The sequence below is a fragment of the Mauremys mutica genome, chromosome 1 (genome assembly GCF_020497125.1).
Source record: "Mauremys mutica isolate MM-2020 ecotype Southern chromosome 1, ASM2049712v1, whole genome shotgun sequence".
NCBI classification, from domain to species: domain Eukaryota; kingdom Metazoa; phylum Chordata; order Testudines; family Geoemydidae; genus Mauremys; species Mauremys mutica.
Window position 1 is genome coordinate 283887911 of NC_059072.1, and position 13421 is coordinate 283901331.

At 41.5% G+C, this 13421-nt stretch overlaps 1 protein-coding gene across 5 annotated transcripts in view; it reads left to right on the plus strand.

Moving 5' to 3' along the window:
* The window catches only part of MYCBP2 (MYC binding protein 2), a 415400-nt gene that overhangs the window by 81493 nt on the left and 320486 nt on the right, over positions 1-13421 (plus strand). For all 5 annotated transcript variants that reach the window (XM_045011267.1, XM_045011270.1, XM_045011275.1 and 2 more), the window contains 4 exons: positions 1319-1415; positions 5141-5214; positions 8163-8301; positions 9176-9252. In XM_045011267.1, coding sequence (XP_044867202.1) covers positions 1319-1415; positions 5141-5214; positions 8163-8301; positions 9176-9252 — 387 coding nt within the window. The remainder of the gene's footprint in view (positions 1-1318; positions 1416-5140; positions 5215-8162; positions 8302-9175; positions 9253-13421) is intronic.

Below are 13421 nucleotides of genomic sequence, written 5' to 3' on the forward strand. Positions count from 1 at the left end.
TGTATTAACACAAAATATCAATGCAGGAAGATGTTTTCCATTTGTAGGATTTTTCTGTCTATTGCAGAGGAATGTGGTCAGCACAGTCTTCGCTATTTCTACATTTCTTTTCCATACACCAGGGGTCGGCAACCTGTGGCACGTGGCTCGCCAGGGTAAGCACCCTGGCAGGACGGGCCGGTTTGTTTACCTGCCGCGTCGACAGGTTCGGCCGATCGTGGCTCCCACTGGCCGCGGTTCGCCGCTCCAAGCCAATGGGGGCGGCAGGAAGCCGTGGCCAGCACATCCCTTGGCCCGCACTGTTTCCCGCAGCCCCCATTGGCCTGGGATGGTGAACCGCAGCCTGTGGGAGCCGTGATCGTCTGAACCTGCTGACGTGGCAGGTAAACAAACTGGCTCAGCCCGCCACGGTGCTTACCCTGGCAAGCCGCGTGCCAGAGGTTGCCGACCCCTGCCATAGACAGTATTGTCTATATTTCATATTTGTACTACTCAAACCTCCCAGATTGGCATCTGAAGAAACTTGTGATCCAGCCTGGGAGAATACATATGTGTACAGGATGGTCCATGGGCACTCCGCAGAAGTACTCTATACTTGGGCTAGTGCTATGTACGGGGCTTCTCTAGGAGGTGAAGAGATGCTGTTCTTAGGGAAACCATGGAGGATGAAATCTATAGTTGTGAAGCATCTCCCTCACACAGCCTGCAACGGTTGAGAGGAGAGGAGGAATGATACCACAAACTATTGGCTGTAACCATGTGTGTTGGGGTTGCTGTCATCAGAATTACTATGTCTTTTGGAGATATCTTCACTGTAGTGCTTGAGGAGAAAAGAAATACATTGAATCTTTTACACACACAGAGACACAGACACACACAGACACACTTTTTACCTAGTAGGTGATGCTGTGGTATAAATAGGAATACATAACTGTAGACAACACTCAAAAATTCCATTAACTTTTTAATACATCTACATTCGTGTCTCTAATACGCAGATTTGAACAGTTGATATTGTAATTGCCTCTTATTCCTATGAAGAGAGAGAATACTGGAGAGGGAGCACGTGGCTTCCAGAGCACAATGTCACCGTGCTGGTGCATAAGGAAGTAGGAGTTCCAGAGTGCATTCAACTTTCAGTTTGTATTAGAATTAGCATAGAGAATAAGTTGTGAACCTGAAGATGAGAGAAATCTGATTTTTGAAAACAAATAGCTAAAGATAAAAAAGTAAATGATTTTCAGTTTGACAATATTCCTTTTAAAGTGTTTATGAAGATTATACTTTCATTCTAATGTCTTTGTTTTTAATTTACCAGAGTTATTTGTTGTATAGAGATGTGAACAATCACAGTACGACAGCCATAAGAATAAACCCTGAAACCTTGGAACAAGATGGAACAGTCACTTTACCAGGTATGAAATTCTAGACATTACCGAGAGTGGTAGGAGTACTTTTTAAGAGAGCTTTCACACAATACCCTGAAGATCAACAGAAAAGGGCTCTGACAGAGAAGTAATTAATGGATTTTAAGGTCAGAAAGGATCGTTGTCACCAAGTCTGACCTCTAAATAACTTTGGCCATATTATTTCATCCAGACATTCCTACATCTGTTCCACCAGCTTGGTGAAACTAGAGCATAACTCTAAGGCTGTGCACACACTACAACTTATTTTGATATAAGTATTGTCGCTCAGAGGTGTGAATAAGCTCTCCCCCTCCCCCCCGAGTGATGTAAGTTACACTGACATGACTGCCAGTGTGGACAGTGCAATGTCAGTAGGAAGGGCTTTCTGGCTGCAGAATTTGGGCATTACTCATGATGTGCAGCAGGACATAGAAGATTTGCCCTTCAGTGGCCAAGCAATGTTTTCAAACAAGATAGACGACACTCTGCACTCCTTCAAGGATTCTATGGCTACCCTACATTCCTTGGGTGTGTGTAAGCTGGCGGTGTAACGGTGCCATTACGGTGATCAAGATCAGCAGCAGCAGCAGTATTGTCCACAGGACATATTGGGGCAGCCTTTCCTGCCCCAGAGACCGCGGGTCTACCCAGATAATGGTATAGATCCCATAGGAGAAGGCAGTCTGGTCTAGTGTTCATCCAGTCTACACACCCTCCCCTTGCATGTCCCAAGTGCCCATATTGACTGCTTGGTTCAGAGAAGTGTTCGAGTTGGCTGTTGTGCTTTCACAATGCTTGGGGCTCTGTCATCACTGACAGCAGGATTCTAAGCACCAGCAGACTGCTATGCCATCTAGTTCCTGTCCATCCCTCTCCACCCATCTTTCATGGACCCTCTCACAAGATACTGCTGGCTTTGGGAGCGGTGGAGGAGGTTCTGTTGAGACACCAGAGTCATGGCTTCTATTCCCAGTACTTTGTGGTTCCCAGTGCAAGGGAGGATCCATTCTTGATCTTAGCCGCCTCAACAAATATATCATATCTATGAGATTCTGAATGCTCATTTTATTGACTGTCCTCCCTGCGTTGTCTCCGAACGACTGGTTTGCTGCCCAGGAACTTCAGGATACCTACTTTCATGTGGCTATTTTTTCAGGCCGTAGAAAATTCCTTTGATTTTATTGTAGCAGAGCTTCATTTTCAGTACATGGTGCTTCCATTTGGCCTATCTTCTGCCCCTTGGGTTTCTACCAAATGCATGGTTGTCATGACAGCATATCTTAGGAAGAAAGGAATCCATATCTTTCCATATCTGTATGATTGGTTATTGTGGGGCAGGTCAAGAAAGGAAATTTTTCATGTTGCCACTACACTGCGCTTGCTCGATACTCTGGGTCTCATCCTAAACATTAAGAAATCAACTTTGGTTCCCATTCAGATAATCAAGTTCACTGGGGCTGGAATAGACTCTGAGTTCGAGAGCATTTCTGCCAACTGAATGACCATTTTCTGGTGATTCACCAGCTTCACCTTTGAATCAGTCTGCAGTCTCAGCCTTCCCATACAATTCTCCGGGCCACATGTCTGCTTGCACACTGGTGGTCTTCTTTGCAAGATTGTCTTCATCCCATCCAAATGTGGCTCAGGACGGTTTACCATCGGACTCTTCACCCCCTGGACAGGTTGGCCTGCCTTCCTCAACTTTTCCTGGACTCCTTGCAGTGGTGGACGCTTCCAGAGAACATTTACCAGGGTGTTCCCTTTGACTGGCCCTTATCAACCAGGTCTGTTGTCACTGACCCCCCTCCTGAGCGATTGGGGACCTGGGGTCACTGAAAGTTGAAGGTCTCTGGTTGGAGTACGACTCCTCTCTGCATATCAGCATTCAGGCGTCTACAATGCATGTCACACTTTATTGGACTGTATCAGGGTCTCAGTGGTTCACATACTTACCAAGACTTTCACTGCAGTGTATTATGTGAACAAGGAATGGGGCGCATACACCTGGATGCTCTGCCACGAGGTAGTTATGTTGTGGCAGTTCTATATGTAGGAGAGCATTACTTCATTAGCCAATCATTTCTGCAGGGTCCAGAATCATCTCTCAGACCACCTCAGCAGGAATTTTTCCCTGAGTCACAAGTGGTCTCTGAAGACTAATGTTTTCTGGGTCATCTTTGCAGCTTTGGGCATCCCAACAATTGATATGTTTGAGGGACAACAGGAAATGTCATCTGTTCTGCTCTTGAAGGGTCCTCTGTCCAGGCTCCCTGTCCAGTGCTTTCCATCTCAGCTGGCAGTCAGCTCTCCTCTAAGCTTTTGACCTGATCCTGATCATCCCACAGGTCATCCTCAAGCTGAAGGTGGGTTGTGCCAAGTTCTTTCTCATTGTCCTGATGTGGCTGAGGAGTGCTGGTTGCCCGATCTTCTTGCACTATCAGTTCAGCCTCCCATCCTGCTTCCTCTCCATCCTGACCTAATTACTAAGTATTATGGCCATACCTTGGATCCCATCCTCCGCTCCCAGCAACTAACAGCATGGCTGCTTCATGGCTAAGTGAGGAGGAAGCGCAGTGTTTGGTGGCTGTTCAGCAGTTCCTACCCAACAGTAGAAAACCCTCTACCAGAACGGCCTGTTCAGCGAAATGGAAGCGATTTTCAGTGTGGTCATTAGCCTTTGGAGTTCAACTGACGCTGGCTTCTGTCCAGAACATCTTGGAGTACTTGCTGCCCTTAGTCATTGGGACTTACATTTGACTCACTAACAGTGCATCTCGCAGCAGTATGGCTGTTTCAGTGCCTATTCAGGGAAGATCAGTCTTCTCCAATACCCTGGTAACAAGATTCTTAAAAGGGCTTCTTCATCTCCATCCTCCCGTCCAAGAGCCGGTTCCTTTGTGGGACATTACTGTGGTCCTAGGAGCGTTAATGGGGACCTCTGTTCGATCCCCTGGAATCTTGTCCCTTTCTGGTTTTGTGTCGGAAAACTGCATACCTGATTGTGTTAACATCCACAAGGAGTATGTGTGAGTTGCAGGCTCTGTGGCAGAGACTCCTTACACACAGTTCTCAAAGGACAAGGTGACTTTATGACCACAGCCTGAGACAAACACTTGGCATAAAATTTTTTAGCTCAAATGGGTAAAGATTGGCCAACATATAAACAACTAAAAACACGGTATTACAATGGGAGGTGTCAGGCAACCTTAATAATAATTGTGCTACGAATACCGATTTAAAAAAAAAATCTAGTTGGGTGGCCTTCTCCTTAAAGCTACTGGCTCCAATAAAATCTTTTAACTTAAAATTGCAAGATTATATCCCTAATAGACAACATGTTAGATTTTAAACTTATTCATAGTAGTCTGGGTTACCCATCACATATAGACTGCTCTTGTGCTAAGCATTTAGTATTGTGGAAACCCCCTTTGCTCCAGATACTGTATGGTTTAATAATTGTAGAAGACGATAGTAGTAAACATTGCATTTTTGGGGGGAAGTTTCATGTATTAAAACATGAAAAGAAAATTTGTTGGAAAGAAAAATCCTAGTAAAGAACAACATGTAAAAACTCTAGTTTGTATTCTGCAAAAATAGGCTCTTAAATATGATTGCTTTTTTTGGCAATTTCCTTTAACACCAGTTATAGTTCTTTGGCAAAGGTACAGAATAGAATGTCTTTAATTGAGGTGAATTAATGCAGAATATTTAATTTTTTCCTTCCTACACAGATTGCCACACGGAAGGGCAGAACATCCTTTTCACCGATGGAGAGTACATTAATCAGATAGCAGCTTCTAGAGATGTAAGTATTCAATGTCTAGAGTAGACATTTTGTGTTTTTTTTCAGCCAACAAAAATGTCACTGAACTAAGTGGTTGTCTTTCAGATAAAAAGAGGGACTCTTTTTGGCTAGCGTAGATAAAGGCAAAAACACGTAGGTAGAGAAAATGAAAAATTACCAGGCATCTGTCAAGAGATTAGCTTTCATACTACTTCATATTCAATTGTGGCAAACATCCTTTTCAGATGTATATTTTACAATCGGTTTGGTAGCTCTGCTTCTGTACATGAGATTTTGTGGGCTGAATAATTTTGATTTTGTTTGTTGTAATGTGGCTGGCTGGAATTCCTTGCCATTAGGTCATGCTGTATATGAGTATATTTTCAAGGTAATTTGAGTGATGCTTTTCAGTAAAGCATGTTCTGTTTCAAAAGAACACCGAGGCTTAAAGGGGCATATTTTAAGTATTGTCCCTTTTGGAGTTTCTTCACTTTATGATGATTTCCATATATTTCTTTTAAAAACAGGTTTCCTTCAGATAAGGTAGTAAAAAATGGTACACTTAATGTGATGGATTGAATTCCAGTGTGACATTTGGGAGTGTATCAGGTTTCATCTTCTGTTGAAGAAATGATGGATAATTGTTAATTTCGTTAGAGGCAGCATTGTCTTGCTTGGCAGGAGAAGGGGAAACAATCTAATAGCAAAACCATGATTGGCTGCTCATCCTATAGTAAAATTAAACACTGTAAACAAACATTTGGTTTTTAAAGCCCCCTACACAAATTCATTGATTCAGTCCTCTGGGTGAGACCTTTCAGTTGGGACTGCTATTAATATGGAAAAGGTTTATCTTGTGAAAAATGAGTTAAGCAACGTGTTAAGTGATCTAGGTGTTCTCTTGCTGACTCTGCCATGGATTTCCTGTGTAACTGTTGCAGTTCATTTAACCTTTCCTTCAGGTTCTCATCTGTAAAATGTGGTCCTTATACTTCCTTTCTTTGAGTCTTAAGGTATAACCTACTGAAGTTTGTTTGTAAAGTGGTTGGCTGCAAGGCATTAAGTACAAAGTATTATATTACTATTAGGAATATCTGCCTTCATGGATAATCCTTTAAAAATATTTACCTACCCTTATGTATTTTCTATACAGTTTATTCATTTTTTTTTAAAAAGGCCTTTTGCATTGCTATACTTTGTAAAACTATTTGTAAAACCATTCTTCTCCACACACTTGGCAAACTACATTTGAGTTTGGACATACCTACAGATACTTCATCCTCAAATGTGAATTTCATTTTTGGTGTTTTTTATACTGTAGGAACAATATAGGGAAAGGTGTTGCTTCCAGATCCTCCTTTCATTCATGTAACTGAAAATTGACTTCAGTACACAAGTATCAAACTTCCTTTATGAAATGTGCATGGAATAGAAACACATTTTGTAGGTGTGAAATTCTAATCTGTGATTAACATTCAATCCAAACTTCCCTAAAGTGAAATGCTGTTTATATGTGTTTTAGTGGTCTTGTTTCAATCCATTATAAAGAATCTGGAGATGTGAAGTCTGGACTTAGATACAAAGTTTGGGGAGGTTTGTCTATGGGATTCTATTTCAGATCTGTTTTGTGTATTTATGTGGTAGGGTGTCTTTTTGGTTTTTTGTTTTGTTTTTGTGTTTGTTTTTTTGCTATGCCAAGTTCTTGATGGTAGTGTTCATGTGGAATAGTTTGTACCATATTTAAATTTTGTGTGTGATCTTTTCCAAATGGCAACTGAGGAAACTCATCTAATACTCTACTTTACTTTATCATTATATTTTAAAACACCTTCTAATTTTCAAGGTTTTTTTTAAAAAAGTAATGCTTTAATTCCCCACCCCCCATTTTCAGCGATAAAAATGGAAGAACGGATTGAACTTCACATTGCACAGATTGACCTGACTCTTTGAATAAACCGCTGAATTTTTTTAGCGGCTGAAAATTGGAGTAGGATAGCTTGTTGAATACTTGTCTTTAACACCTACATTCTTTTAATCTCTCATGTCAGTGTAGTCCGTTCTCTGATTCTTATCTAACATTTCTCTTTCCGTGTAGGCTATTTTGCTGTTAAGAAGAAAAATGACATTGGTATGAGGGGAAAAACCCAATTGTATAGGTTGTGACACAAATGGATCAGTTTTGATTCTAACCTTGATTCATTTCTATTTGAGGGGCGCAAACAGATCTGTTAAGATAGGTAATATGTATCCTGAAATGCCTATGGACAACAGTTACAAAAGTACCCCAAAAAGTCATGTTACAGTTTTCATGTTAGCGTAAAAGTGTTTTGTATTATCTGACAGTGTTAAGGTATTTGTAGCAAGAGAAGTATCAGACTCTGACCATTTTGTTGCTTTTCTTAAGCACGCTTACTACTTACCTGTTATGAAATGAACCAGAAAATGTTTACTTAAAGCCTTTTAGTAAACATACACTGTTAAGCTGCCAAGACTAAAAATTGGTCACCACGACTTTTGCACCACGGAAGAAACAAAACATCCATACCCTATTCTAAGAAAACCAATAAAAAAACTGCTGAGTGAATAAACATTAAAAGACAACGTGTGTCACGGTTTTATGAGTTTCAATAATTTGTGTCTCTTGATTTGTTTTTTAATACATTTGAAGCAGAAGCCATCATGTGTTTGAAAAAGTACATTTTTTAGGTCTGTCTCTTCAGGTCTGTCTCTAAAACATTTTACTTGTCTTTTATTCTTTTTACACTCTTTCACCAATTATTAGTCATTTTTCTACCCTAAAAAAAGCCCATAATTTTATCAGTGTGTTACCTACTGATTTGTTTTAAAGGATGACTGGAGATGCACAGTACGTTCTTTGCAGGGTGAGATTAAACCAGACTTACTTGTGCCACAAAAACTAACTAAAATGTTTGTTTAATGGTTTAAATGGGTATTGTATTTTATTACAGGATGGCTTTGTAGTTCGAATATTTGCAACAAGTACGGAACCAGTATTGCAACAAGAACTGCAGCTTAAACTTGCTAGGAAGTGCTTACATGCCTGTGGTATCTCATTATTTGATCTGGAGAAAGACTTGCACATTATCAGTAAGGCTTCATTTTGTTATGTTTTCTTCTTTCAACATTATAAGTAGTTTACAGTACAAACTTGGTACTGTAATTCAAACAAATAAAAGTGAACAAGAACAAGTAAGGGGAGCAGCTACATTCAGCAGTGGTGGAAGCTTCCTAAAAGTCGGGGGGGGGGCCACCGGCACCTGAACCGCCCCTCGTGCTGCCCCTTCTCCAAGATCCCGCCCCGTTTCTTCTCCCTGAGACCATGCCTCCTGCGCTGCCTCCAATACCCCACCCCCTGCTTGCTCCTCTCCAATCCCACTCTGGTGCCATGCTCCCTCTCCCCCGTACTCCCACCCCGTTCCAGTGTCCCTGGCTCCATTACAAGTATACTGATGACTACTAACATGGACCTTCATAGTTCTTAAACCCATACGCATCTTGGTTTGTAGCAATCAGCTTTATCCTATGTAAAAAAGGATTGTTGTTTAAAATAACACTATCCATGCCTCTACACTTGGAATCCATTGGGATTTAAAGTGAAACATAGCTGTCCTTTTGGAATTGGTTTAGAACTTTCCCATTGTAGTGAAAGTAATTGAAGGTATACTTTGTGAAAATGTTCATGGAAAAGTATATTTTATTTTAGCTCTGATTTTTTTTCTATAATTAGAGGTATAATTGTAAACTTGAAATTTCATTTCACTTGGATTAGTTCACGTTGAAAGAGAGCTTTCCTGGACTAATTTTTTTATGAGGTTCTGATCATATTGTCAATTGACATCAATAACAAAATCTGCTTCTACTTCAACCATGCAGGATGAGGCACATAAGGGGGGGAAAAAAAATCTTTAAAACTAACTACATATAAATTGCATATCTAATTTACATCTTGTTGTGCTCTCAGGTACAGGGTTCGATGAAGAATCAGCTGTTCTTGGTGCAGGAAGAGAATTTGCACTAATGAAAACTGCTAGTGGAAAGGTATTAGAAATATTTCATTATTGATATTAAATTGCATAAATAATATGCTACCAGATCTTGTTATGGAAATTAGATTTGATATATTGGTTTTGGAAAAAAAAGATTAATTTCTGCTTCTAAAAATATATTATGCTATTGTACATTGGCAGTAGGCTATAGTTTTTATATATTTGCTTTCACTGTGATGTAGAAAAGACAAACCAATAAGATTAAGTAGTGTTTATATAGCAATTTATAGCAACAAAAATTACTGGATTATTCTTTTATTAACCAAATGTCATATGTCCACATTTTTCCAGTCCTATCAAAATTAAGTACGAAATTACAAGTAAAACCTATATGTTCTTACTCAGTATGTCTGCATAGTAGAATGTATACAAAACTTGCCTTAAAATTTACTCTCTAACTTGGTCATCTACTTAATCTCAGTGTTAAAGCAGCTTCTGGCTTTTCTAAATGAAAAGAGCTCCTCAGCTAGAATCCAAAGGAATGTGTAGAGTTATTGCTGGGGTACAGAAGGAAGGGCCATAAAATGATGCAGTTGCTTTAAGGGGGGTAGCACTATTAGTTACAGCAGTGGTTCTCAACGTATTTATCATTGTGAGTTGCATATGCAGCCCACAGTGTGTTAAATGGGCTGCAGGTTGAGAACCACATCATCCCTCCCCCCACAAGCTCCCCACAGTCCCCTATTCCCAGCGCCCCCCGCCCAGAGACTCCTCCACAGAGTGGGTCCAGGAGCGGAGCCCTGGGTGTGGGGCTGGGCAGCTGGACTCCTCCCCTGCTGCACACCTAAAACATGGGGCTGCTGTAGCACTCCAACAAACCCCTAGTTCCCAGTGCCCTCCACCGCCTCACTGCCCAGAATGCCCTTCCTCACAACCTGCCCAGAGACCCTCTATCCCACACTCTGCTCCCCTTGGCACTCACTAGCCCCATGCTGGCAGGAGCGCTCCAGCAGGCTGCCTGATGCTGTTCCCCCCCCTTAGCCAGCCCCACCCCCTTTCATATTAGAGCCGCAAATTTTGAGGTTTTTGTAGCACACAACTGTATCACAGCTGTCTGCTAATTGGGCTGCGGGTTGAGAACCACTGAGTTATAGTGTTGCATAGCAATTATAAACAGATTTTTTTAAAATTCTTGCATATAAATTTGAGATTTTTCCTAATGAGTAGCTAAGAAACAGTCTTTAGACCCTAAATGTACTTTCTTAGCCGTACTATCAAATAATTTTATTTTTATGTCATAATTTAGGTTTTGTGTTTACCAGAAAAAGGGTTGGGTAGGGGTGGAGGAGAGATTACAAAGCATACAGTGGATCAAATGCTTCCCAGTGTGGAAGGTCTGTGTAATGTCCTTTTCACCACTAAATTGGTTAGCAGAGCTTTGTCCAAATGTTTTCTGGAGTGGTGAGTCTCACTCAATAAGCTTAGACATGTTTTCATTAATCTTTTTTACATGTGAATGAAAGCAGGTTTTTTATAGATAGGATTTTTAAACAGTTTTGTAATGGTGGAATTCCATACACTACTTTAAATAGTTTTACTTTTTAGTTCTTGTGCGGTATCACAGTGATCAGTTTATCTTCAATCCAAATTGGATGAAGTGTAGAAAAGAAATACCACAGATGGTGAAAAGTGAATTAAATTTGAAAAATTCTCTTCAGTTTTAAAAAGCTTTTTTGGTTACTTAATAATTTATAAAATTTAGTAACTCAAAATGGATTTCAATGTGAATAGTTCAATTTTTGGTACCTTGTCAGTGCCCTTTTAAGGAAGCAATATCAATGCAGATTTTTTGTTGGAATACTAACTTTTAAAGAGACTGGTATTTTTAAATGGGAATCCTGAGGAACTCCATGAGAACAATTTAGTTCAAATTGTATGTCTAAAATCAACCTTATTGTGAGGTTTAAGTCTTGTGCAAATAAGCAGTTATGTGTTTAATTTTTTTATCTGCAAACACTAGATACTTCTGCAAACTTTCTTTATGCTGTGTGGTTCTCCACAAGTTCTTAACAGAACTTGCTGTATATTTAGAGTTTAAACCTGATGCTTTCTCTTGTACCCTCAGTTGGCTTAAGCCTATTCCTCGTGGTTAGTTTCCACTGAGCTGAGCTAACCTTCCTATTTTCACTTTCCTCAGAGATATACTGCATATTAGCTGATGTCTGTGGGCTAACTGGAAAAGTCAGCTGGGGAAAACCATTTTATCTTGGTTACTGTTTGTCTGACCTTGTGTATTACCTATTTTGATTTTCCCAGTTTGGACAACTGTTTAGTTTTTTTTCACTCCTGTTCATATTGTACAGTTTAGGGAGATATTTTATTTCCCTAAGATCAGAGTTCTGGTTTTGGTGAGGTAGTTTGAACCTGCTTGAACAGGCCATGTGACATGATTTGGTACTGAGACTCTCCTTGACTCGGAGAGCACCCTTGGGCTTGGAGATCGCTGCTGTCTCTTGTTCTGGGGCAGGTACCTCTCTGAAGAGGCTCAGGAGCCTTTCTCTGTCGTCTTGCCAAGGAAGAGGACTTATAAGACCAGTTATGATGGCTCCAGGTTGTGGGGCAACTCCTCTGCCTCCCCCAGAAAGAGCACAGACTGATGAAGGGCTGGCTCTGGTGTGCATGATGGCGCAGGTACCTTTGACCCTTCCCAGTACCGAGTAGAGAGGTCATAACCCCAATACCATTGTTTCCGTTCTGGCCTCCGAATGTCCTTTGATCCAGTACCAACAAGGGCGAGGCTGTACCAACTGTATCTACTGCATCAAAGTACCAGACTGGCGGAATTGCCTTTCGGGCCCATCCTTGTTGCTGGTCCAAGATTTTACAAGTCAAGTACCTTCGATAGCCCCTCCAAAGGAGTTTACCACCAATCATTTGGCCCCTTGGCACTGTACCCAAGATGCTTCTCTCCTGGTGGCTGGGATGGGTATGCTACCCGAATCAGTACAGGGGACCTTGGTACTGGGACCCTCTGTGGTCCCGCTACAGTTGATCCGCACATACTTCCGTGGCAGATACTTGGGTTGATGCACTGTTCTAATTATTGCTCTATCCTCGTCATTCCCATGTCCCTTTGGGGACAAACTGTCCCATTTTTACAATGCATGGGTCTTGATTACATCTGACAGCTATGTTCTAGACACTGTCAGATGGGCTATGCCATTCAGTTCCTCTCCACATGCCCTCCATATCCCCCTATTCCTCTTCAGGGACCCGTGTCACAAAACACTGCTCATTAAGCAAGTCAGCCCTCTGCTGACATTGGGAGCGGTGGAGGAAGTTCTGCTAGAACACCGGGGCCACGGCTTGTACTCCTGGTACTTCTTGATACCAAAACCCAAGGGTGGGATAAGACCTATTGTTGACTTTTGCAGCCTCAACATATTCATCAAATACATGAAATTCAGCATAGTCACTCTATTGGCTTTCTTCCCGGGCTGTCTCAGAATGATTGGTTAGCTGCTCTGGATCACAGGATGCTTACTCTCATATGGCGATTCTAATGAGCCACAGGAAATTTTCTTCATTTGTGGTAGAAGAACATTTAGCCTCTTTTCTGCCCCCGACTTTTCACTAAATACATTGCTGTGATCATGGCATATCTCAGGAGGAAAGAAATCCATATTTCCCTGTGCCTCAACAATTGGTTACTGAGGGGCGGCTCTAGAGAGGAGGTTCTTGCCAGCGTCACCATCACGTTGTCTGTGCTGTACCAACTGGGGCTCATTTTAAATGCCAGAAAGTCATAGTTTGCTCCCACTCAGAAAATTGAGTTCACTGGGGCCCTGTTAGATTTCATGAGGTCGAGAACGTTCCTCCAACCAGCTGCTTCCAGACAATTCAACAGCTCTGCATCGGTCTGCAATATCAGCCCTCCACGACAGTTAGGATGTCTCTGAGCCCATTGGGACGTAGGTGGTCTAGTTTGCCAAGTTGTCCCTTCACCCTCTTCGTATGTGGTCTCAGGATGGTCTACTGCCCTTGTCATAAACAGATAGTTAAGGGTTAATGCCTCTTTTACCTGTAAGGGTTAAGGAGTTCCCCTAGCCTAGCTGACACCTGACCAGAGGAACCAATGGGGGAACAAGATGCTTCAAAAGGAAGGAGGGAAGTTTTCCTTTGTTTAGAGTTTCAGTTTCTGCCGGAGTGAAAAAGATCAAG